General features: G+C 41.7%; 1 protein-coding gene across 1 annotated transcript in view; it reads right to left on the minus strand.

Annotated features, from left to right (window-relative positions):
* Positions 1–26,389, minus strand: part of LOC134342710 (regulator of G-protein signaling 22-like) — a 184,412-nt gene that overhangs the window by 101,643 nt on the left and 56,380 nt on the right. The window contains exons 8-11 of the mRNA XM_063041199.1: positions 13,842–14,103; positions 10,730–10,891; positions 9,974–10,139; positions 4,231–4,349 (exon numbers count right to left, since the gene is read on the minus strand). Of these exons, the coding sequence (XP_062897269.1) occupies positions 4,231–4,349; positions 9,974–10,139; positions 10,730–10,891; positions 13,842–14,103 (709 nt within the window). The remainder of the gene's footprint in view (positions 1–4,230; positions 4,350–9,973; positions 10,140–10,729; positions 10,892–13,841; positions 14,104–26,389) is intronic.

Genomic DNA, 26,389 nt, shown 5'->3' on the forward strand with positions numbered 1-26,389 from the left:
GGGCTGGGGTCGAAGCGCTCAGCAGAGATGGTGCTCGGTGTTCGGTATCGGAGGGCTGGTCGGAGGCTTGAAGTTTTCGGATGGACTCATGAGTCGGCTGTGGTCGGGTGCTTCCAGGGTGCTGCATCAGCAAGTTTGCGGCGCTGGAGGTTCATGGCAGGGAGAGTTTTTTTTTCCTTCCTTCTACTGTCTGCATGAGATGATGGGACTTTCGAGAGACTTTGAGACTTTTTTTTACCGTGCCCATGGTCTGTTCTGTATCAAATTACGGTATTGCTTTGCACTGTTGTAACTGTATGTTATAATTATGTGGTTTTTGTCAGTTTTTCAGTCTTGATTTGTCTTGTGTTTCTGTGGTATCATTCTGGAGGAACATTATATCGTTTCTTAATGCATGCATTACTAAATGACAATAAAAGAGGACTGCGTGTCCTCATAATCTAATCTAATTATCACCAGCGTGTGACGTGAAATTTGTTAACTTAGCAGCAGCAGTTCAATGCAATACATAATCTAGCAGAGACTGAAAAATTAGTTATAACAAATAAAAAACATAATAATAAATAAACAAGTAAATTACATATACTGAATAGATCATTAAAAAGTGTGCAAAAACAGAAATACTGTATTCAGGTCCACAATCCCTTATCCAAAATCCTTGAAGCCAGTTGCATTTTGGAATTTTTTGGATTTCAGACCCCCCACCCCCCGATACCAAAAAACACGTATGCTCAAGTCCCTTATTTAACCTGTCTCAGTGCAGTGGACTTTAGGACCCAGCGGCACACCAAACCTACACACATCCTCCTGTATACTTTAAATCATCTCTGGATTATCTATAATACCTAATACAATGTAAATACTATGTAAATAATTGTTATACTGTATTGTTTAGGAAATAATGACAAGAAGAAATTTTATTTCCAACAAAAACATTCAATAAAACAAAAATATACAGCTTCAACCGAACCAAATCAAACACATGGTAAATGAGTTATTGGAATAAATGTAGAACGTCACTGTCACTGTCACTATAAAACTTCAGTAACTTGTCTTTCTGTTTATTTAAATCATATACAGTGGTAGTTCCAACACTATTTTCTTCAGTAAGACGCCGCACAGACACACCACGATCAAGCTTCTGCAATAACTCCATTTTCTGCGTTATTGATAATGAAACAGATGTTTCCTTCTCCTTTTCTCATTGTTACCCCGAGGGGTATCTGCAGCTCTTTTTGACATTTTCACAGTGAAATTAAACACAAAGTCAACAGTGAACACAAAATATCAGCGAACAGCAAATGCACGTGTAACCAATACGAGTGCTGAGCTACAACTGACATCTGGTGGACTCTGCTAGTGCTGCCACGTCACACCTGAGTGACGTCCGCTGTCAGCGAAAAAAACTTTGGTTTTTGGAGCTTTTTGGATTTCAGAATTTTGGATAAAGGAATGTGCACCTGTATTAAAAGAAGTGAGGTAGTATATAAAACTTCAAAGTCCATTTAGGAATCGGATGGCAGGGGGGGAAGAAGCTGTTCCTGAATCACTGAGTGTGTGCCTTCAGGCTTCTGTATCTCCTACCTGATGGTAACAGTGAGAAAAGGGCATGCCCTGGGCGCTGGAGGTCCTTAATAATGGACGCTGCCTTTCTGAGACACCGCTGCCTAAGGACGTCCTGGGTACTTTGTTGGCTAGTGCCCAAGATGGAGCTGACTAGATTTACAAACCTTCTGCAGCTTCTTTCAGTCCTGTGCAGGAGCCCCTCCATACCAGACAGTGATGCAGCCTGTCAGAATGCTCTCCATGGTACAACTATAGAAGTTTTTGAGTGTATTTGTTGGCATGCCAAATCGGTTCAAGCTCCTAATAAAGTATAGCTGCTGTCTGCCTTCTTTATGACTACATCAATGTGTTGGGATCAGGTTAGATCCTCGGAGATCTTGACACCCAGGAAATTGAAGCTGCTCACTCTCTCCACTTCTGATCCCTCTATGAGGATTGGTATGTGTTCCTTTGTCTTATCCTTCCTGAAGTCCACAATCAGCTCTTTTGTCTTACTGACGTTGATTGCCAGGTTGTTGCTGTGGCACCATTCCACTAGTTGGCATATAGTTCACTCCTGTACGCCCTCTCGTCACCACCTGAGATTCTACCAACAATGGTTGTATCGTCAGCAAATTTGTGAATGGTATTTGAGCTATGCCTAGCCACACAGTCATGTGTATACAGACAAGGCTAAGTACACACCCCTGAGGTGTGCCAGTGTTGGTCGTCAGCGAAGAGGACATGTTATCACCAATCCACACAGACTGTGGTCTTCCCGTTAGGAAGTTGAAGACACAATTACAGAGGGAGATACAGAGGCCCAGGGTCTGCAACTTCTCAATCAGGATTGTGGGAATGATGGTTTTTAATGCAGAGCTATAGTTGATGAAAAGCATCCTGACGTAAACAACAGGAATTCTGCAGATGCTGGAAATTCAAGCAACACACATCAAAGTTGCTGGTGAACGCAGCAGGCCAGGCAGCATCTCTAGGAAGAGGTACAGTCGACGTTTCAGGCCAAGAGCCTTCGTCAGGACTAACTGAAGGAAGAGTTAGTAAGAGATTTGAAAGTGGGAGGGGAAGGGGGAGATCCAAAATGAAAGGAGAAGACAGGAGGGGGAGGGATGAAGCCAAGAGCTGGACAGGTGATTGGCAAAGGGGATATGAGAGGATCATGGGACAGGAGGCCTGGGGAGAAAGACAAGGGGGGGGGAACCCAGAGGATGGGCAAGGGGTATAGTCAGAGGGACAGAGGGAGAAAAAGGAGAGTGAGAGAAAGAATGTGTGTATAAAAATAAATAACGGATGGGGTACGAGGGGGAGGTGGGGCATTAGCGGCCTCCTCTACTGTAAAGATGAAGCCACACTCAGGTTGGAGGAACAACACCTTATATTCCGTCTGGGTAGCCTCCAACCTGATGGCATGAACATTGACTTCTCTAACTTCCGCTAATGCCCCACCTCCCCCTCGTACCCCATCCGTTATTTATTTTTATACACACATTCTTTCTCTCACTCTCCTTTTTCTCCCTCTGTCCCTCTGACTATACCCCTTGCCCATCCTCTGGGTTCCCCCCCCTTGTCTTTCTCCCCAGGCCTCCTGTCCCATGATCCTCTCATATCCCCTTTGCCAATCACCTGTCCAGCTCTTGGCTTCATCCCTCCCCCTCCTGTCTTCTCCTTTCATTTTGGATCTCCCCCTTCCCCTCCCACTTTCAAATCTCTTACTAACTCTTCCTTCAGTTAGTCCTGACGAAGGGTCTCGGCCTGAAACGTCGACTGTACCTCTTCCTAGAGATGCTGCCTGGTCTGCTGCGTTCACCAGCAACTTTGAAGCATCCTGACGTAGGTGTTTGTGTTGTCTAGGTGGTATAAAACCGTGTGAAAAACCATGGAGATTATGTCTGCCATTGACCTATTGTGACGATAGGCAAATTGCAATTTAACCAGGTCCTTGCTGAGGCAGGAGTTCAGTCTGGTCATAACCAACCTCTCAAAGCATTTCATCACTGTCAATGATAGTCGTTAAGGCAGCCCATATTATTCTTCTTTGGCACTGGTAAAATTGTTGTCCGATGAGACCTCTCTTACTAAGTAGAACAGGTATTAGATGTTCTAGGTTGTGGGATCAAGTGTATGACAAAACCACCAGATCGGAGTGCCACAAAGGATTTCTTATGAAACACAGACGCCCATTATCTGCCTTCTCAGAGTCAGCAGTCCAGTTCATCCTGTGCATCAAGTATCTGGCGTGTACAGAGTGAGCCATGTCTCTGTGAAACTCAGAACACAGCAATTCCTCATTTCCCTCAGACAGAGCAATCTTTCCCTTAGATCCTCATTTTTGACAGAGAGCACCCAGATTGAACCCACATCTCTGGCGTGATGAGGCAGTGACTTTCTCAGTTGTGTCACTCTCTTGGTCTCTGTGATACTTGTGGCAGAACAGTCAATTAACAATTAAAAAAAAACCTTTTGCAATGTCCTTGAGCCATCCTGTTTGCTCAAAACTGTGGTAATTCAACTGAATGGTGTTTTGAATTACCTTGAGTAATAATCTCTTAAATTGCAATTTTTGTAATAAAAAATCCAAACAGGAAAAGATTGATTTTAGTCCCAATCAGCATTTCAATATTAAAACTAGTAACTAATTATCAAAACTGTAAGGGAATTGCAACTCACTCCAAACTCTCTTTCTGGACATCGGGGCCATTGTTCAATAACTTCCCACGCTGCATAACTTTGGGTTGAGTCAGAAAACTAGCTTCTTTTTGTTTCTTTTCCTTCACTGAGTCTTTCTCCTGAAAGTCAATCAATGGTTGAAAATACTGCAGAAACATAACTAAATGAAAATTATTTTTATTTTCCTTCAAAGCAACCTATATTATATATGTAATAATATGCATGACTTATGCTTTGCAAAAATGTTTTGATCACGTCACACTTGCCTTTATTTACCTTTTTCTCTCTATTTACCATTAAATGGTTCCTTTGAGTTTTGTTATGTTGATGGTTCTGGGAAGCCGGGTGGCCCTGAATAACACACACGAGAGATGGAGGTAAGGAACAAACATACAGCTGTTTATTTTACTTGTAGATCATCTACCCAGAATATCCTCTCACTGAATACACCGGGAAGCTTGACAGCAACCCGTAAGGGTCAGAACATACATGAATACAGTGGCATGCAAAAGTTTGGGCACCCTGGTCAAAATTTATGTTACTGTGAATAATTAAGTGAGTAAAAGATGAACTGATCTCCAAAAGTCATAAAGTTAAAGATCAAACATTCTTTTCAACATTTTAAGCAAGATTAGTGTATTATTTTTGTTTTGTACAATTTTAGAGTGAAAAAAAGGAGCACCATGCAAAAGTTTGGGCACCCCAAGAGATTTGAGCTCTCAGATAACTTTTACCAAGGTCTCAGATCTTAATTTGTTTGTTAGGGCTATGGCTTGTTCACAGTCATCATTAGGAAAGGCCATGTGATGCAAATTTCAAAGCTTTATAAATACCCTGACTCCTCAGATCTTGTCCCAATAATCAGCAGCCATGGGCTCCTCTAAGCAGCTACCTAGCACTCTGACAATTAAAATAAATGATGCCCAAAAAGCAGGAGAAGGCTATAAGAAGATAGCAAAGCGTTTTCAGGTAGCCGTTTCCTCAGTTCGTAATGTAATTAAGAAATGGCAGTTAACAGGAACGGTGGAGATCAAGCTGAGGTCTGGAAGACCAAGAAAGCTTTCTGAGAGAACTGCTCGTAGGATTGCTAGAAAGGAAAATCAAAACCCCCATTTGACTGCAAAAGACCTTCAGGAAGATTTAGCAGACTCTGGAGTGGTGGTGCACTGTTCTACTGTGCAGCGACACCTGCACAAATATGACCTTCATGGAAGAATCATCAGAAGAAAACCTTTCCTGCGTCCCCAACACAAAATTCAGTGTCAGAAGTTTGCAAAGGAACATCTAAACAAGCCTGATGTATTTTGGAAACAAGTCTTGTGGACTGATGAAGTTAAAATAGAACTTTTTGGTTGCAATGAGCAAAGGTATGTTTGGAGTAAAAAGGGTACAGAATTTCATGAAAAGAACATCTCTCCAACTGTTAAGCACAGGAGTGGATCAATCATGCTTTGGGCTTGTGTTGCAGCCAGTGGTACAGGGAACATTTCACTGGTAGAGGGAATTCAATTAAATACCAGCAAGTTCTGGAAGCAAACATCACACCATCTGTAAAAAAGCCGAAGATGAAAAGAGGATGGCTTCTACAACAGGATAATGATCCTAAACACACTTCAAAATCTACAATGGACTACCTCAAGAGGCACAAGCTGAAGGTTTTGCCATGGCCCTCACAGTCCCCCGACCTAAACATCATCGAAAATCTGTGAAAATCAAAAGAGCAGTGCATGCAAGACGGCCAAGAATCTCACAGAACTAGAAGCCTTTTGCAAGGAAGAATGGGCGAAAATCCCCCAAATAAGAATTGGAAGACTCTTAATTGGCTACAGAAAGTGTTTATAAGCTATGATACTTGCCAAAGGGGGTGTTACTAAGTACTGACTATGCAGGGTGCCCAAACTTTTGCTTCGGGCCCTTTTCCTTTTTTGTTATTTTGAGACTGTAAAAGATGGAAATAAAAAAGTAATCTACTTAAAATATTAAAGAAATGTGTCATCTTTAACTTTATGCCTTTTGGAAATCAGGTCATCTTTTACTCACTTAGCTATTCATAGTAACAGAAATTTTGACCAGGGGTGCCCAAACTTTTGCACGCCACTGTACATAACACACCCCTCCCCTCCCCACGTATTTTAGAGGTTTCTCCCCCTTCCCATACACAGACCAGCTGCTGACATTCAGTGGAGTAATCATCAAATTCAACCAACAACAAAAGACATTTTTTTCTAAGCAGGGGACTGTTTCTACATCCAGACATAACCCTGGGGATTATTCTTCCCACGTGCTGAGGGTTAGTCACTAAACTGGAGATTCAATCTGCCTGTTCCTGTGAGGGAACTGACGACCTGGAGGATGACGCCAAAGACATTTTATCTCTTGGTGGTGTAGTATAGATCTTGACTTGGGCACTGCATTGTCAGTAGGGAGAATACTCAGAAAGCACAGGTGATGGAGGAGCAATGCCTGTGTTATTTGATCTTAACAGAAGTTTTGTAGTTGTTGTCTCAGAATCCTGTCCCATTTCTACAGCTGGATCCGGATTGGTCAGTTTGTGTTGGGTTTCAGTAGCTTCAGAGTGGGAACAGCTGATCAACTTGTCTGCTCCAGATGTTGTGGTTACTAGTTTCCACTGTGTATGACACATTACCAGTTTGTACCACCACTGTCACAGGTATCAGCTTTGTTCCAGAGATGTAGTTCTGGGCAAGCAAGCACAGGTGTCCCCTGCTTTTCGAACGTTCGCTTTACGAAACCTCATTGTTATGAAAGACCTGCATTAGTACCCTATTTTAACTTTCAGAAGGTGTTTTCATTATTACGAAAAAAAAGCAGCGCGCGATAAAAAATCAGCGTGCGAAAAAATCAGCGCAGGATAAAAGGCAGCGCACGCCCCAAACAGCCACTCTCCCCCGGATTCAGAACTGCATTCTTGCCGGCATTGCTTAAACTCGTGCCTGTGAGCAGTCGTTTGCAAGATGAGTTCTAAGGTATCGGAAAAGCCTAAAAGAGCTCGTAAGGGTGTTACACTTGGGTAAAACTAGACATAATTAAGCGTTTTGATCGTGGTGAACAAAGCAAGGACAAAGTGAGTTTGGCTTGTGGAAGCTGACGAACATGATGTTGAAGAGGTTTTGGCATCCCATGACCAAGATCTGATAGATGAAGAGCTGATGCAATTGGAAGAAAAAGGATAACAATCGAAACCGAATGCAGTAGCGAACTGAATGTGAAGCAACTGCATGAGATTTTCGCTGCAATGTTAAAGTACGACTTTAATTTTGAAAGGGTATGTAGGTTTAGGGGATATTTGCAAGATGGTTTGAGTGTTTACAAAGAACTGTGTGATAGAAAAATGCACGAGGCTCAGCAGCCAAGCAAGCCTTCCACATCAGCCACAGCAGACGATGAACCTCGACCTTCGACATCGAAGCAGGCAAACATAGGAGAAGATGAGCAGCTTGCCCTGATGGAAATAGATGACGATGAGGTGACACCCCAGTGTCCCACCACCCCAACCCCTGGCTACGGACAGATACCGATTCGCGGAGAATGCAGCGGTAGCCGGGAGGCACACAGCACATCTTTAAGAAAAAAGCTGAAATAAACATGCTAATTAACTAGGTGCCACCCGACAATTATGTGCCGGGCGGCACCTAATTAATTAGCATGTTTGTTTCGACTTTTTTTCTTAAAGATGTGCTGTGTGCCTCCCGGCTACCGCTGCAACCCTGCATGCTTCGCGGATCGGTATAGGTTGGTGGCCCGGAGGGTGGGGGCCACTGAACCACCCCAACCTGCGACGACTCAGCCTAACACACCATCATCAGTGTGCTTTACGCTGTCCCGATTCCGGTAAGTGATACTACACTGTACATACATTATTTCTACTTTATATAGGCTGTGTATTTTTACGTGTTATTTGGTATGATTTGGCAGCTTCATAGCTTAAAGGTTACTGGAGAGCGCTTGCGCCGTGTTTTTGCCAACAGCGCTTGTGTGAAATTTTCGCTACGGAGAACAGTGCAGTAATGATCATGGAAAAGTATTTCTACTTTATATAGGCTGTGTATTTATCATATCATTCCTGCTTTTACTATATGTTACTGTTGTTTTAGGTTTTATGTGTTATTTGGCATGATTTGGTAGGTTATTTTTGGGTCTGCAAACGCTCACAAAATTTTCCCATATGAATAAATGGTAACTGCTTCTTCGCTTTACGACATTTCGGCTTACGAACCATTTCATAGGAACGCTCTACCTTCGGATGGTGGGGGAAACCTGTATACTCTCTCCTGTAGTGAAACTTTTGTACTGCACTTGGTACATCTCTCTGCTTGGGTATTCTGTTCAGTTAGCACAATGTTTTTGTTGCATATTTAATATTTTAGTAATCTTGTGTGTGTATATGATTAAGTATTCTTGTTCATTTAAATAATTCATGATGAGTTCTGTGTATAAATACGCAAATTGCATACATCATCACGCTGCCACTTGATACGTGTGCACCTCACTTAAAGCAAACATGAAGTTAGACTCACATTTCGGACTCCCCTGTCTTCCTTTGTATTAGTTTAAGTTTTTGAAGTTACAAAACATACAGTTTTGTGTTTGGGGTCTAAGCAGGTCAAACTGGGTGCAAAGCTGTCTTTTCATCAGTGCAGCAACTGGAGCCATTTTGCTGGAGGCATTGAGGTGTGTTGTGGACGTCAGCAAGAAAGTGCTAAGATGCTAGTTGAAGGATCCACTTCCCACTGAGGACTTGTTTCAATGTTTGTACAAATCATTCAGCAAGGCCTTTAGTGGCTAATGATATGGTGTTGACTTGATGTGCTGAACTCTGTTTCCATCCATGAATGTCTTGAACACTTCAAACATTGTCACTTACAAGCTGTCGAGGAAGCCCAAAGCAGCTGAAAATGGAACTTAGCTCCTCAATGCTTTTTCCATATGTGGTGCTATTCGTGATGGCAATCTCGAGTCCTGCAAAATCTATGTGAATCCCCTGCCATGGTTCTTCAGGCCATTCCATGGATGTAAAGGAGCACGTTGAGAAACATTTCTCACTCACTGACAATGTGGGCATGCTTTGGCCTTCTCTTCAATAGTTACATCTCATCCTGACCACCAGCAGTGACCACACGCAATTACTTTCATGCACACTATGCCTCTGTGTCCTGCATCAAGCACTTGCTTTCATAATGCTGGAGGAATAACAGCACAGTAGCCCCATAGTAAATATCCTGCTTGGACTGTGAGCTCCTTCCATTGAGCCTGGTAAGGTTTCAATTCTATGGCTGGCTCTCCTTTCCAATCATGAGTCACCGTGTCCACCACTTTAGATAGAACAGTACATGTGTACTTCCAGACTTGTACCAGAGATATTGAGCTGTAGATACTTCCCTGAAGTAAAAGATCTCTTTCAGAGATGGCTCTGTAGCTATAACAGCTAAGAGAAGTCCGGATAGACCGTCAGCTTTCAAATGGTGGTTGGATCTCCTGTACTTTGTATTGTACTGATGTGCAAAACTCAAATGATTTTACAAGATAGCAGCTTTTGTCCACATTATATAATTATTTGCATGTTTCCACAATGTGAGATAAATTTTGACAGCAGACAATTCAGCAGGAATTTACAATCTATTTTAACAAGTTCCATTCTTATCTCAATCCTAGCCCTACATGTCCCTCTACATACATTTTCCTTCAGAAATCGCTAATTGCAAGAACTTAATATGATACTTACTGGTTTTTGACTGTGGTCCAGCTTGGTATCAAACAGGCATATGTCAGCAGTCTTAGGAAAGGGGCCTACATTACATTTAGATCTCAACTGGTGATGCTCACAATCTTTCACCACAACACCAGCTTCTCTTATGGGATATTCTTGGTTCATGCAATACCTTGGACCCCTAAAATAGAAATAAAAAGTAAGAATTCAAACTTTTTCTTATTGGGATTCTTGTCAATTTGAAAGACTAATGTGCAGAAAAGAGCCCTTTGAACATCACAAATAGACATTTGTTAAATCACTATTGCAAAAGGAAAAACCTACTTTGCAATATTTGACTGCTTCTTACTGACACTGAAATTCTTTCTTATTTAATTTCAGAGATACAGCACGGGTACAGCTCCTTCCAGCCCAATAGGCCCATGCCACTCAATTACACCTATGTGACCAATTAATCTACTAACCGGTAGGCTTTTGGAATGTGGGAGGAAACTGGAGCTTCGGGAAGAAACCCACACAGTTACAGGAAGAACGTACAAACTCCTTACAGAGAGTGGCGGATTTGAACCCGGGTTTGTTTATGTTTATATATAATCAATAATTTTCAGTGCTAATAAAAATAAAAATAAATCCAGTTTCACCTCAGATTTATGGCATTCTTCTTCTATAATAACTATGGGTAAACCATTCTATCTCATAGCTAACATTCACAATTTTTTAATTTTGCTTGGAACACTAATATAAATTTACTAGTGCTCTTCCTGTGCTCACCAGTATAAAAGTAGAGGTTCTACAATCTCTTTCTGAATCTGACATAATTTTTCCATTGTCCATTGTGATGTGAATGACAATCCCAGCCTTGCTCGTGCCTCTGCACTTATGTAGTATTCACCATTGCTAAACAAATACCGATTCTGTATTATGTTCAGATATCTTTAAATGAGGAACAAATAAACATTAATTATTCATACAGGAAAAAAACAGAAAACCTTAACATGCAAAATTATTTGAACGAATAGTAAAGACTAAAGTTGGATAAAGGTCAGTGTAATAGTATGTATTCAGATAAATAGAATTGTAATTAAACAAATCTGTGCATATTTCAGTGGGTTTAGTTTTATTGCAAGTAGAATGGAGACTGGAGAAAATCAATCTAAAACTGACAGGGAACGAAAGTACATTAGTAACCTTAACAGACACAAATGTAAAAAATTAAAATCCCATCATGGCAGCTCCACAGTGCAGTAAATATCATAGAATTCTAAGAATAAATTATCTGCACCGTTTGTGACTCTGAACCTATAAGATTGCTGTAAAAACACAATGGTATCTACCTCACACAACAGGAATTCTGCAGACGCTGGAAATTCAAGCAACACACATCAAAGTTGCTGGTGAACGCAGCAGGCCTCTTCCTGGAGATGCTGCCTGGTCTGCTGCGTTCACCAGCAACTTTGATGTGTGTTGATGGTATATACCTCTTCTCATCTGCCTCTTAATTTCCTCTGGGTCCCCTCGTCCTTTCCTTTTTTCTATGGACCACTTTGCTCTCCTATCAGATTTCTTCCTTTCTATCACTTGACCATCACCTATCACCTTCCAGCTAGCCTCCTTCCCCTCCCCCCATCTTTTTATTCTGGCATTTTCTCCCTTCCCTTTTCAGTCCTGAAGAAGGGTCTTGGCCCAAAATGTCGACTATTTATTCATTTCCACATATGCTGCCTGACCTGCTGAGTTCCTCCAGCACTTTGTGTGTGTTGGCTAGGTATACATTGTACTTCAAGGAAATCAGCTATCCATGGTGAGGTCTCCATGTGACTCGTAAAGCAGAAGTACAGAAAATAAAACTGGCACAGGTCAGAGCCCTGTTACCTGTGCTGGAAGCCATAGTTAAGGAAGAGGACAAACAATTTCAGAACATGGTTTATGAATTTGCTTTCCTATTAAATAATTCAATTTAAGAAGTACTTGGATAGGTACAAGGAGGGGCAAGGCTTAGAGAGATATGGGCAGGAAATTGACACTAGCTGGGTGGGCACAGTGCTTGGCATCGACTTGTTGGGCTGAAGGGCCTGTATCCATTCAGCATTGTTCTACGACTTCATATTTCTCAAACTTGAGAGATCTACAGTAACTTCATGGCATGTGATCTTCTCCCATTTTGGTCTTTAGTTTTGGATTATCATTTGATGATCATTGGAACAGATCAGCCCTTCTCAGATTGTTTCATTAACCAATACGGCTAACACTCACACAACATTTTTTATTTCATCAGTAGATTCTGTAGGAATGTTAAGCTCTCAGTCCTGCCCATCCTTAATCTATATGTACACAATACTTATACTTGTATACTCCCATCTAACAAAAGATCTAACCTGGACATTAAATGTTTCACTCTCCATATTATGCTATCTGGACCATGAAGTGTCTCCAGCATTTTTGATTTTAGATCAAACTTCTGGCATCAGTAACTTCTATACTATACTTTCCTGTCTCAACTTGTACTCTCAACTGATTTACCTCATTCATTGTACTCCTTGTATTTAGTTATTTACAAATAAGCCCAAAGAGACTTCAGTTCTGTCTTGTTTTCATCATTTCAAACCCTCTTACTATTTCTGTCTTCCACTTATGGTGCCGTCTTTTTCCCTTCTGAATCATTGCACAGCTTCCCATCCCTTTGCCAATCAAGTTTAAATGTTCCCCCAAAGCATTTTAGTTACTTCCAAAGATATTGGTGCTGTGAGTTTCCTGAAATAGGTTTTTAAAGGTGAGCCCTTCTATGCTCCCACTTTCTTGCCCCCAAATCTCCGTGACATCTAGCCAAAAGCCTCTAGTAAAATTACCATAACATTTCACAACACTATTTCACCTGCCAATGCACTCCAACAATTTATTATTGTCATGCTCCCTGTTTACCTTATCTCTAATGTGGAATCAAATTTCACTTTGCGTACTATAACCAAGCTTTTAATATACATTAGAAAATGGAATGGCCCAACACTGGTACCTGGGGTACAATATGCATCTCCCAGTGTGGGAAACTTTTAGTGATTTTTATTTTTGCCTTTGAGCCGTTTTTATTTATTCAAGCTTCCAGCGATGCCTTTAGAACACAGTCTTCAATCCTGCCTGGCAGAATTTAATATAGGTATTTCCACACAACTTCTTATACACTTGTCCCATCAATCCTTTCAGTTACCTCATCCAGAAATGCAAACAGGCTACTCAGACATGATTTATTTTTGATAAATGAAATAGCTCTCTCCATTCATTAAAAAATCTCAAAATGCCAATTTATTTTCCTCCGAAAGATTTCTAAAAGATTCCCAGCACAGAACTTAAACTGACCAGCTCGTAGTTGTCTTATACTGGGTTTGAATAAGGGTGCCACATTTCCTATTCTCTAGTCCTCTAGCATTCTCTGTATCTGGGGAGGATTAGAAGAATATGACCAGTCTTTCTGCAATCTTTATTATTAATTTAGATATAACATAGAGAGCATCCATTAACAATTCCAGCCCCTCAACTGTCCCACACCAATATTCCATTATTCTGCTTCCTAAGAGCAGATAACAAAATCCTCTTCAGCATCTTTGCATACAACACCTTCTTTTGTTATAAGTGCCACTACCTTCCTACCATAAAAGACTTGTAGTATCATATATATTTTAACTGATATTCTCTTCTCTTATTCCTTCGGCTGTAATATTCTCCTCTTCATTTTCTTCCTCTCCTCATATTCAGCTTGATTCTTACTGAATGAATCAACTGACAGGTTGCATAGGCCTTTTTTTTTTAAAAAGTTAATCTTTCATTGATCTCCTTCCTCATTCATTTTGGTTCCTTTAGTCTAAGCTTCTAAAATAAAATTCTGTCTCACCTCTGTCTCTTTTTGCCATCTTCTATAGCCTTTAGTCGTTCAACATCTATCCACAACCACCAGTATTTCTCACCAGCTGTTCCCAGAATGAACTTCCTGAATTTTTCAATACCCTTTCTGTTCTTGAAATTATAGCGATAACTTGGTGTTGTGTAGAAGTCTCCGTCACCTTCACTTGAAGAATCAGATTCTGTAATTTCCTCAATCAAGTTGCCTGCAAAATGTTGACCCTTTCCATTATCCTTTACTGTCAACAGGCTCTCTGTAGTTACATCAGGAGAGTTTGAAACCACAGGCTCAGTCTCTGTGACACTCTTTGCATCAGTACTGGAGGGTTGGTCACCCCATGAATTCTGTAGTATTGTGGCATCTTCTGCTCCCACCTTGTATTCGTGTGTCTTTGTTTCGTCTTCTGTAATGACTTGGTCATCCGCTTCTACCTTGTGCTCAGTTCCGCTCTCTGACTTCACTTCAAGAAAAGTTGTTCCTGACATATGCAAAGGGTATTCAGGCACGAATGCAAACAGTTCATTATCCACAACTTTTGGTCTGGAAAGATCTTTGATGCATTTGTCACGATCACTCATTAACTTTATTGCTTTTGAGTAACTTCTGCTTCCTAGGGATCTAACTTTTGGCTTTTCAACTTCAACACTGACCAGAACTTCCTCCAATAGAGAAATTCCTAGAGCAATTCAAATACAAAATAAAATCACTAAGAATAAAAATAAAAATTACAGCAGTCATGATAGTGAACTGCTTTCCTTTCTTTCAACTAGTAAGGATAACATAGGAACAAACATAAATAGGAACAGAAATAGGCTCACTTAGCCCCTTGAGTCATTTAATAAGATGGCTGATATGATTATAATCCCAAATTTGCAGTTTTATTGACGCACATTAACCCTTCACACACTATAGTTTGAAAATATTCAAAAACACAGCTTCCATTGTCTTTGAAGAGAGTTCCAAAGACTTCTCACACCTTGGTGGGGGGAGGGTGGGGAGGGTTGTAAAAATCACTAACTCCTTGTCTTAAGTGAATGATCTTTTAAAAATTATTACTAAATTGAGGCTTTGTACTAAATTCTCCTACAAAATGAAACAATCTCTAGATCCAGCCTATCAAGCCCTTGGGATCATAACACCCCTTCCAAACTTGAGCAGATACAAAATTAGCCTAATATTTCCTCAAAAAAGCTACCTGCCCATTTCTAATATTGCACTCTAAGCTGTTTCAACACATTAGCATCACCTCTTACATATGAAGAACAGTATTGCACATAGTACTGCAGATATGGCCTCACCAATATTCTACATAGCTGAAACAAAATCTTCTTAGTTTTGTGGTAAGTTCTTCAAGCAGCAAACAATAACATTCTATTAGTCTCCTGAATTACTTGCTGCATCTAATACTGGCCTTTTACCTGGGCACTCACCATTCATCATTATCCACTGTGCATGTTACTTCTTAAAAGAACTCAATAAATTGATGAAACATGGTTGGTTCACCATTCACACTAAACCACATTACACTGAATTTTTCCAAGACCTATTGGAATGTCCTTGATAATAATTTCTAACATTTTCCCAATCATAGATTATTAAGCTAGATGATAAACACAACAGATTCGAGAAAGACTAGAAATCTTGAACAACATACAAGAAATGCTGGAGCAAGTCAGCGATTCAGGCAGTATCTATGGAGAGGAATAAACATTCAACATCTTGGGCTGAGATGCTTCATCAGGACTGGAAAGGAAGGAGATAGAAGGGAGAACAAGGCGACAGAAGGGATAGAGTACAAGCTGGAAGGTGAAAGGTAAGACCAGGTGAGGGGGAAGGTGAATGGGTGCAGGACAAAGCTGAAGTAAAATCCTAGGAGGTGATAAGTGGTAGAGGTAAAGGGCTGAAGAAGGAGGAATCTAACAGGAGAGGGCAGTGAACAATAGAATTAAGGGACGGGCAGGGGGGCAGTGGAGGGAACCGGAATGAGGTGATGACCACGGGAACAGAAGGGTTGAGAGGGTAACTGGAATGGGGCCTGGAGAAAGAAAAAGGTTGGGAAGGGCAAGTGATTACCAGAAGACAGAGAAATTGATGTTCATGCCATTAGGTTGGAGGCTACCCAGATAGAATGAAGGGTTGCTCCTCCAACTTGAGTTTGGCCTCACTATGGACAGACACTTCAATATGGGAATGGGAAATTGACTTCAAATGGGCAGTCACTGGGAGATCCTGCCTTTTGTGATAGCCAGAGTATAGGTCCTAGGTGAAACATTCCTCCAATCAGTGTCAGGTCTATAAGCTATCTGGTGTATATATTCAAATGGAACCTTACTGAATTTAGAAAATTTTGGACTAACACATCAATCATTTGACCAGCAACTCCTTTTAAAACCCTAGAATGAAAACAGTCCAGGATCTTCTGATTTGTCAGCCCATGGCACCAATAATTCATCACTGAAGACAGTAATTCCACCACCCCCCACCTGAGTTCCACCTCCCAGTTCCTGGTTTACAGCTACTTCTGGGATGGTACTTGTAAAATAATGGCTGATACAAAATTCTTGTTTTATTATTCTACCATCTCTTTGGTTTAGACCATAGGACATAGAAGCAGAATTAGGCCATTCAGCTTATCGAGTCTGCTCCGTCATTTCATCATGGCTGATCCTGGATCCCACTCAACCCCATACACCTGTCTTCTCGCCATATCCTTTGATGCCCTGACCAATCAGGAAACTATCAACTTCCACCTTAAGCATACCCATGGACTTGGCCTCCACCACAGTCTGTGTCAGAGCATTCCACAAATTCACCCCTCTCTGGCTAAAATGGTTCCTCCTTACCTCTGTACTAAAATGTCATGCCTCAATTTTGAGGCTGTGCCCTCTAGTTCTGGATACCAATCCACAGGAAACATCCTCTCCACATCCACAGTATCTATTCTTTTCAACATTTGGTAGGTTTCAATCCCCATGCATTCTTCTAAATTCCAGTGAGTATAGGCCCAAAGCTGCTAAACGCTCCTCATATGTTAACCCTTCATTTCCTTTATTAATTCCTCAGACCCAATATTTATTGAACAAATACTCACTTCATTGTGGGCACATGGCCAAGTGGTTAAGGCATTGGACTAACTACCTGAAGGTCGTGAGTTTGAGCCCCAGCCGAGGGGACGTGTTGTGTCCTTGAGCAAGGCACTTAATCACACATTGCTCTGCGACGACACTGGTGCCAAGCTGTATGGGTCCTAATGCCCTTCCCTTGGACAACATTGGTGTCATGGAGAGGGGAGATTTGCGGCATGGGCAACTGCTGGTCTTCCATACAACCTTGCCCAGGCCTGCGCCCTGGAGAGTGAAGACTTTCCAGGAGCAAATCCATGGTCTCGCAAGACTAACGGATGCCTATATATATAACTCACTTCATTAACATTTTTTAAATATCTATGTACACTCCTGTTATTTTTTTTTTTCATTCATTTATTTGTCACTCAATGATTTTGTTGATACATTCTGTCCAATAAAACAGAACTTCTTCAAGCTAGATGGACAGGAACATCAATCAATCCTGCAATTCATATCACCTGGCACGGAAATTAACACTTCGGCAGCCCATCTCTCATCTTTTATTTGGTTACTCAACATATTAATCGGTGGAGAGAAAAGAAAGAAATGTATTCTCCTGGCCAGTTGTTGACCCCTATGGTCAATGACTCTCAATCTGCAGATGCCTAAGCTACCGTTGGCAGAATGTGAAATGACAGTATTTAGGCTTACGCCTGTCTTATTACTGATCTACTGTGACTGGGCCATGCAGGAGTTAGCGACCCAGCAGGATAGTACTGAGTCATGCGACACACATCAAAATTGCTGGTGAACGCAGCAGGTCAGGCAGCATCTCTAGGAAGAGGTACAGTCGATGTTTCAGGCTGAGACCCTTCATCAGGACTAACTGAAGGAAGAGTGAGTAAGAGATCTGAAAGTGGGAGGGGGAAGGGGAGATCCAAAATGATAGGAGAAGACAGGAGGGGGAGGGATGGAGCCAAGAGCTGGACAGGTGATAGGCAAAAGGGACACAAGAGGATCATGGGACAGGAGGTCTGGGGAGAAAGACAAGGGGGGAGCGGGTTAACCCAGAGGATGGGCAAGGGGTATAGTCAGAGGGACAGAGGGAGAAAAAGGAGAGTGAGAGAAAGAATGTGTGTATAAAAATAAATAATGGATGGGGTACGAGGGGGAGGTGACGTCGACTGTACCTCTTCCTAGAGATGCTGCCTGGCCTGCTGCGTTCACCAGCAACTTTGATGTGTGTTGTTTGAATTTCCAGCATCTGCAGAATTCCTGTTGTTTGCATTTTTAAATTAGTACTGAGTCATACTCCTTTGCACCATTTGCAGCACTATCCAACTTTCTTCCTGCATGTTTGCAAATTTTGGCAATTCCATAATGGGAAGATAAATTATTCTTTTTAGTCTTGAGACTTCAGCAGAGGGTTTGGAAATGAATTGACTTATGATGATTTTGTTAGAATTAGACAATTCGTTATTGCGCAGAGAAAGGCCACTTAGTCATTATGTCCACTAAGGCTCTCTGCTGGGGCAACTCATTAATCGCAAATTGAACAAAGGCTCATTATAGCTGATTTCCAAACTCCAAATAGGCCTTGATTCCCAAAATCTTGTGTTGGCCATGAAGGAATTAAAAAACAATGGACAACAAGGATTTTGTTTCCTGGGGGTCTGCTATTGCTTGGAGGGTGGAGGGGGGGGGGCTGATGCATTCTGGTAGATGGTGAGGGGAGGGTGAGGAGGGAAGGGTATGCTTCTGCTGCTGCTTGTGCATGGGGGGGAGGGGGGGCTTTGGGATTGTATTTTTCTGTCATTCATTCTTTGTTTTGTCTCTCCATTTCACTGATATCTGCAAAGGGTGAGGATTTCTGTTTGTATACTGTATCCATTCTCTGACATTAAATTGAACCATTGAACTATTGAATACCTTTGGCTGTGTCTTATGGATTTTGGACTGCTGATCATGAAAATCACCGTGAAATTTCCCTGTAATGCACCTTTCTTTAAAAAAATTGACTAACATGTTATTTCAATTTATAATTTAAGTCAATTAAAATGTTGGCCACAATGTAAGATTTAAAGTTTTCTATCTTGTCCGGGCATGCCTGGACAGGATGGATGCTGCATTACAGGACAGGTTTTAGAAAGGACATATATTTCCGGGAAGGATTTCAATATTTGAGACAGATGTTTCCCAGAATAACTGATGTTAAAATCAAGGAAGGTATGTTTATTGGTCCACAAATCAAACAGATCAGCAATGACAGACAATTCAAATAAATTATAGTAGGACCAGAGAAAATCACATGGAAGATATCCAAGGATGTTGAAAATTTTCTTGACAACTACAGAGCGCCAAACTATGTGCAGTTGGTTGACAACAAGCTTCAAGCACACAAAAACATGAAGTGCAAAATGTCACTACAGATTCATTTACTGCATTCCCATTTAGATTTCTTCCCTGCAGGTAATGGTGCAGTCAGTGATGAGCATGGTGAGAGGCTTCATCAGGACATTGAAATCATGAAGAAATGGCATCAGGGCAACTGGAATCTATCAATGCTGGCTGATTAGCTAACGAACGAATTAATTAAAGCACAGTAGAGGTGAAGAAGGGGGCTTTTATTGGACTTGTGATGGGGATATGCTACTGCAATTTCTATGGTAAATACGCTAGATATTACAGAAGTAAACCAGCTGAGTTACCTACAGAAAAAGATGAAACTGAACTGAGATTGAGGACACGAGAGGGATCAATACCTTGAGCAAGCAACAGGCAAAATTAGTTTTGGTAATGCTCTATGTTTTAGAACACTTGGGAGATGAGACAAATTGAATTATTGGCAAGGTTAATAATGAAACCACCCAAGATGCTGCTTATATCTCAGAGTTATTTTCTGAAATTGGGGTTAATATGGTGCAATTAGAGAACCATGGAATTCTTGATTAGATTTCAATTAAATAACATAACATTGGGAAATGGATCAATATGGATATTACTTCATAATGCACCCGTCATGGAAAGCAGCAGGGAGCCAGAAGGGAGAAAAATTTGGATTCCTGTGATCAAAGGAGAACGTTGGGCCTACAGAGGGACTGAGTTAGACAGGGTTAGCAGATTATGATTTTTTTGTTATGATAACTTTTCTCTATAATTTTTGCCCATCAGTAATGAGGTGTTCTGAAAATTTGTCTTGCTGAATGATATTCTCGCATTATCACTTCTAGCACATGCCATTATAAGAGTTCATTAAATTTCAATCTGAATAGCACTAACATTGCTGACTCTGTTGTTTCAGAAGACTTAGTTTTGGTTGGGCAAGCCTTACCTAAACCTGTCATAGAATCGCTCAATTGCTTTAGTACACAAATTAAGGATATTGTTGAAGACTTGCTGAATATATCCCTACTGCCCTCCCACCCCCCGACACACCACCTCTTATTTTACTGCAGAATGAAGCCGTTATTAACCATAATGAGGCTATTATCAAACTATGGTGTTATCAAACAAGATTTAGCTAACAATATTTTGCAGAACTCATTCAATTTGGAATGAGGTTTGGTAGTCAGGTCTGAATGTTAATGTACTTCCTTGGATTTGTATTCTTTCACACATTATTATTGCTCTACTTCTGAATCTAATAATTATTTAATGTATTTTCCTAAGCATTTTATTTTAATGGTAACTCAAACAACTTAGACACTTGCTTGCATCAATAAACATCAAGGATCCATCATCTCATGTTCTCAGTATTTATTACTTTTTTATTTATTTTTGCATTTGCACAGTTTGTTTGTTGTCTTCTGCACTCTGGTTGATTGCCCTTGTTGGGCAGTCTTACATAGATTCTATTGTGGTTACTATCCAATCAATTTGTTGAACATGCCCACAAAAAAGTGAATCCCAGAGGTAAAATGGGCAAGAACGATAGAGAACAGTTATCACGAGAAACAAAATCACAATCTGGCAACACCCTTCCTCGGTTTAAATTGGAGCAGTGGTTTGGGTGAGTACTGGTACAAAAGGACAATGGTATCCATGAATCAAAGTTATTGGCCAGAGCTAGTACAATTTACATGGATATTTGTGCTGCTGCAATAAAGTGTAAGTTTTAATTAAGATTTGTGGGGTTCTTGCCTAACCCAAGTTAGTTGACCAAAGTTAGCATCAACGCTTTGAATTAGACAATTTTCTGAAGATGAAGCTTTGGATACTCAACATGATTTAAAGTATTTTTTCTATCATGCCGTTGCTAAAATGAATTCATATCCACATAACATTTTGCATGGAAATTAAAATGATAAACAAGTCAAAATATGGACCACAAGGCATAGGTGCAGAATTAGGCTATTTGGCCCACCAAGACTGCTCATATAATCTATGTAACTTACCAGGCAGGTCATGTTCAACTGATTTAGAAGGTTCTGAAGAAAGATGTGAAGATTTCTGTTCACTAGTTGTAGCCTGATGATCAGAATGAACTATCGTTGTTGTGGTTTCTTCATTTGCCTCAGTGTACAGTAACTTAGGTTGGGTAGCAGCAGCCTAAGGAGACATTATTTTTATTATTTGCAATGATTGTGAATGAGAAATTCCACTGAAAGGGAAAATCCAATTAAATTGAAGCAATTGCTTGTAGCTATTGAGTTATGGGTTATGGACAGATTCAGACTTCGCTCAAAGTGAGAAGAGGAAGGGAGGAAGGGAAGTGTCAGCTGTTACACTGAGGTTACAATAACTAACCCCAAGTAGAAGTGTTTTCTAGGTACAGTTGTCAGAAATTCAGTAAGCAGGGGTGAAACCAGTGCCAAAATAGCATTTTTAAACGCAAACAACAGGAATTCTGCAGATGCTGGAAATTCAAGCAACATACATCAAAGTTGCTGGTGAACGCAGCAGGCCAAGCAGCATCTATAGGAAGAGGCACAGTCGACGTTTCAGGCCGAGACCCTTCGTCAGGACTAACTGAAGGAAGAGTGAGTAAGGGATTTGAAAGCTGGAGGGGGAGGGGGAGATGCAAAATGATAGGAGAAGACAGGAGGGGAAGGGATAGAGCTGAGAGCTGGACAGATGATAGGCAAAAGGGGATATGAGAGGATCATGGGACAGGAGGTCCGGGAAGAAAGACGGGGGGGGGGTGACCCAGAGGATGGGCAAGAGGTATATTCAGAGGGACAGAGGGAGAAAAAGGAGAGTGAGAGAAAGAATGTGTGCATAAAAATGAGTAACAGATGGGGTACGAGGGGGAGGTGGGGCCTTAGCGGAAGTTAGAGAAGTCGATGTTCATGCTAGATCTTTCTGTCTCTGGAGACAGCTTATCCACTGATGTCTACTATAAGCCTACTGACTCTCACAGCTATCTGGACTATTCCTCTTCTCACCCTGTCTCTTGCAAAAACGCCAACCCCTTCTCACAATTCCTCTGTCTCCGCTGCATCTGCTCTCAGGATGAGGCTTTTCATTCTAGGACGAGGGAGATGTCTTCATTTTTTAAAGAAAGGGGCTTCCCTTCCTCCACTATCAACTCTGCTCTTAAACGCATCTCCCCCATTTCACGTACATCTGCTCTCACTCCATCCTCCCACCACCCCACTAGGAATAGGGTTCCCCTGGTCCTCACCTACCACCCCACCAGCCTCTGGGTCCAACATATTATTCTCCGTAACTTCCGCCACCTCCAACGGGATCCCACCACTAAGCACATCTTTCCCTCCCCCCCCCCCGCATTCCGCAGGGATCGCTCCCTACACAACTCCCTTGTCCATTCGTCCCCCCCATCCCTCCCCACTGATCTCCCTCCTGGCACTTATCCGTGTAAGCGGAACAAGTGCTACACATGCCCTCACACTTCCTCCCTTACCACCATTCAGGGCCCCAAACAGTCCTTCCAGGTGAGGTATCACTTCACCTGTGAGTCGACTGGGGTGATATACTGCGTCCGATGCTCCCGATGTGGCCTTTTATATATTGGTGAGACCCGACGCAGACTGGGAGACCGCTTTGCTGAACATCTATGCTCTGTCCGCCAGAGAAAGCAGGATCTCCCAGTGGCCACACATTTTAATTCCACATCCCATTCCCATTCTGACATGTCTATCCACGGCCTCCTCTACTGTAAAGATGAAGCCACACTCAGGTTGGAGGAACAACACCTTATATTCCGTCTGGGTAGCCTCCAACCTGATGGCATGAACATCGACTTCTCTAACTTCCGCTAAGGCCCCACCTCCCCCTCGTACCCCATCTGTTACTCATTTTTATGCACACATTCTTTCTCTCACTCTCCTTGTTCTCCCTCTGTCCCTCTGAATATACCTCTTGCCCATCCTCTGGGTCACCCCCTCCCTTGTCTTTCTTCCCGGACCTCCTGTCCCATGATCCTCTCGTATCCCCTTTTGCCTATCACCTGTCCAGCTCTCGGCTCTATCCCTCCCCCTCCTGTCTTCTCCTATCATTTTGCATCTCCCCCTCCCCCTCCAGCTTTCAAATCCCTTACTCACTCTTCCTTCAGTTAGTCCTGACGAAGGGTCTCGGCCTGAAACGTCGACTGCGCCTCTTCCTATAGATGCTGCTTGGCCTGCTGTGTTCACCAGCAACTTTGATGTATGTTGCCAAAATAGCATTCATATTTTACAAATGGGATAACCTAACACAGAAATTGAAATGCAGAAGGATCCAAGAGTTTTGGTACACCAAATACAAAGTTAACATGCAGACACCGCAAGTAATTATGAAGGCAAATATTAGCTTAATTTCTATTGCAGGATGATTGGAATACGAGAATAAGTAACTTCTGTTTCAATTGTATGGATCACGGTGAGACAATACTTGAAATATAGTGTTTGATTTCCATTTGCATCCTACAGAGGGATCAGTGATCTGAGGGCCAAGTACAAAACTAAAAGTCAACCGGGCAAAACCACTCTGCAGGCAACCTTTAGAGCTATTAACTACTAACCTGACAGTCACCAAGAATATTAGAATCTCAAAACATCGTATTGCCCAGAATTCAGCCCTACCCCAGCACACGGTATGAGCACATTCAACACTGCAAAGTACCTGCATTTGCTATACTGTACATGTCCAGTCTTTATATTAAAAAAATCATTCCCATATACAACACTTGGTTCATTTCCCTCTGCCCTTCCATTCAAACCCATTGACGATCTGTCCCAGAGACCTTCTGAACTGCAACTGCAGTTTTTGGGATCTCCCTGCCCCTCTCAACAGCATCCTTACATAGACTGCAGGTGACTGGAAATGAAAGACAGTCTGTTTAACCTTTATTGCCAGAATGAAGGCCACTCCAACCTCAGTTGCTAACAATGTCGATTTTATGTGTCAGCCGAAACCTAGCTCCATTCTACTGTTGACTTGTTTACTGGAGTTTACAAGAAGATGTCAACATGGTGGGCCAAATGGCTTGTTTCTATGCTGGATGATTCTACAACTCTGTATTCACTGCCTTGAAGGCAGTGTCATTCACCACAGTGAGAAAACAGCTTTCAGGCACTATGATCTTGGATGGACTGCCTAAAAGGGGAATGGAAGCAGATCTAATAATGACTTTCAAAATAAAGCTACATGGAGTAGCAATTACAGTTGCCCTTTAAATCTGTAGTGAATATCTGTGAACCAAAGTTCAACAGTTCTGAAAATCTACCATTTCTGTTTTCTTTGAAGAGCAGATCCATTTGAAGCCCATGCTGCTTACCCCCAACCAATCAGATGCTAGCTTGGTGCACAGCAAGTTAATCCTCATCCCACCTTTGCTCATTTTACTAATCACTTTAAACTTCTATTCTACTCTTGAACATTTGCAATTTCGAAAACAGATTCTCTTCAGCACTTTATCCATCATCACTTTGGAACTTATTTGTCACAATTCCTCTCAATTCTTTTCTGCATAAAGAACAAACCCAATTTCTTCACCCTATTCTCATAACGGAGTGCAAAATGGAATTTAACTCAGACAAGATTGAAGAGATGCATTTTAAAGGTTTTTCACTATTCAATTTCATTTTTGCTGTCAATCTTTGATTCAGTATAGTCACAATAAGTCCACTCTGAGCTCCCAAAGTCTGGCCCTCCTGTAATCAAATATTTCAACTATTTCCATTTTCCACAACACTGGACAACAACTTTTTTTTTCCAAAAGCGTTGCTTACTCAGAATTTTTTTGTTTATGACAGACTGCTTGAAGCAGAACACAAATATTACTTCAGACTATTTGTATCATGTAGGAATTTGGAGAAACAAATTAACTTTTATTGAATTATGTGTTTAATTTCATAACAGTGCTGACAATTTCCAGTAGTTCAACTAAGCTAAAAATGTTTTTTTGACCATTTTCATTTGTAATCAGTTTCTGAGGCTTCTGCCTTAAATATCCAACAATAATCAGCCAGCACTGATTCCAGTTGCCCTGATACTATTTCTCCATGACCACAATGTCCTGGTGAAACCTTTCACCGTGCTCATTACTGACAGTGAAGACGTCTCAACGGGGATGCAGAAAATGACGTGCTGCACTTCACGGTTTTGTATGCTTTGTCAACCAGCTGCACGCAGTTTGGTGGTCTGTAGTTGCTAAGAAAATTTTCAACAACATCCTTGAATTCCTTCCATGCGATTTTCTCCAATCCCACTAGAAGTTCTTTGAATTGCCTGTCATTGATGATCTGTTTGATCTGCCTTCTTTAACCTTGGCATCAGTTATTCTGGGAAACACCTGTCTCAAATATCGAAATCTTTCATGGAATTTTTTTGTGCCTGGTGACAGCAGATTTCATCCTTTCAGTCTTGAACCCAGTAATTCTGCTTTTGCCTTTGACAAACCCAAGTCTCTAACCAGGTCACTTAACTCACATTGAGTTATCAGATGCAACTGACTCGACATAAAGGTTTCAAAATCTGAATCAATATCAGCATTGTTTTCCATTCCTGGCTTGTGCATCATGGCATCTTTGTCTGCATTGACAATAAAATGGACTGGTCAAAGAACACTGAGGCTGTCTACAAGAAGGGTCAGAGCCGTCTCTATTTCCTGTGGAGACTGAGGTCCTTTAACACCTGTTGGACGATGCTGAGGATGTTCTACGAGTCTGTGGTGGCCAGTGCTATCATGTCTGAGGCTCCGGAGGGTTCCTGTACTGTGGAAGACGTCCTGCCTCGTCCCTGTGCCGAAGACGCCGCGCCCCAGCGGCCTCAATGACTACAGACCGGTGGCATTGACCTCCCACATCATGAAGACCCTGAAGAGACTTGTTCTGGAGCTGCTCCGTCCTATGGTCAGGCCACACTTAGATCCCCTCCAGTTCACCTACCAGCCCCGACGGAGTTGAGGATGCCATCGTCTACCTGCTGAACTGTGTCTACGCCCACCTGGACAAGCCAGCAAGCACTGTGAGGGTCATGTTTTTTGACTTCTCCAGTGCGTTCAACACCATCCGCCCTGCTCTGCTGGGGGAG

This window comes from Mobula hypostoma, chromosome 1 (genome assembly GCF_963921235.1).
Source record: "Mobula hypostoma chromosome 1, sMobHyp1.1, whole genome shotgun sequence".
Taxonomy (NCBI): Eukaryota; Metazoa; Chordata; class Chondrichthyes; order Myliobatiformes; family Myliobatidae; genus Mobula; species Mobula hypostoma.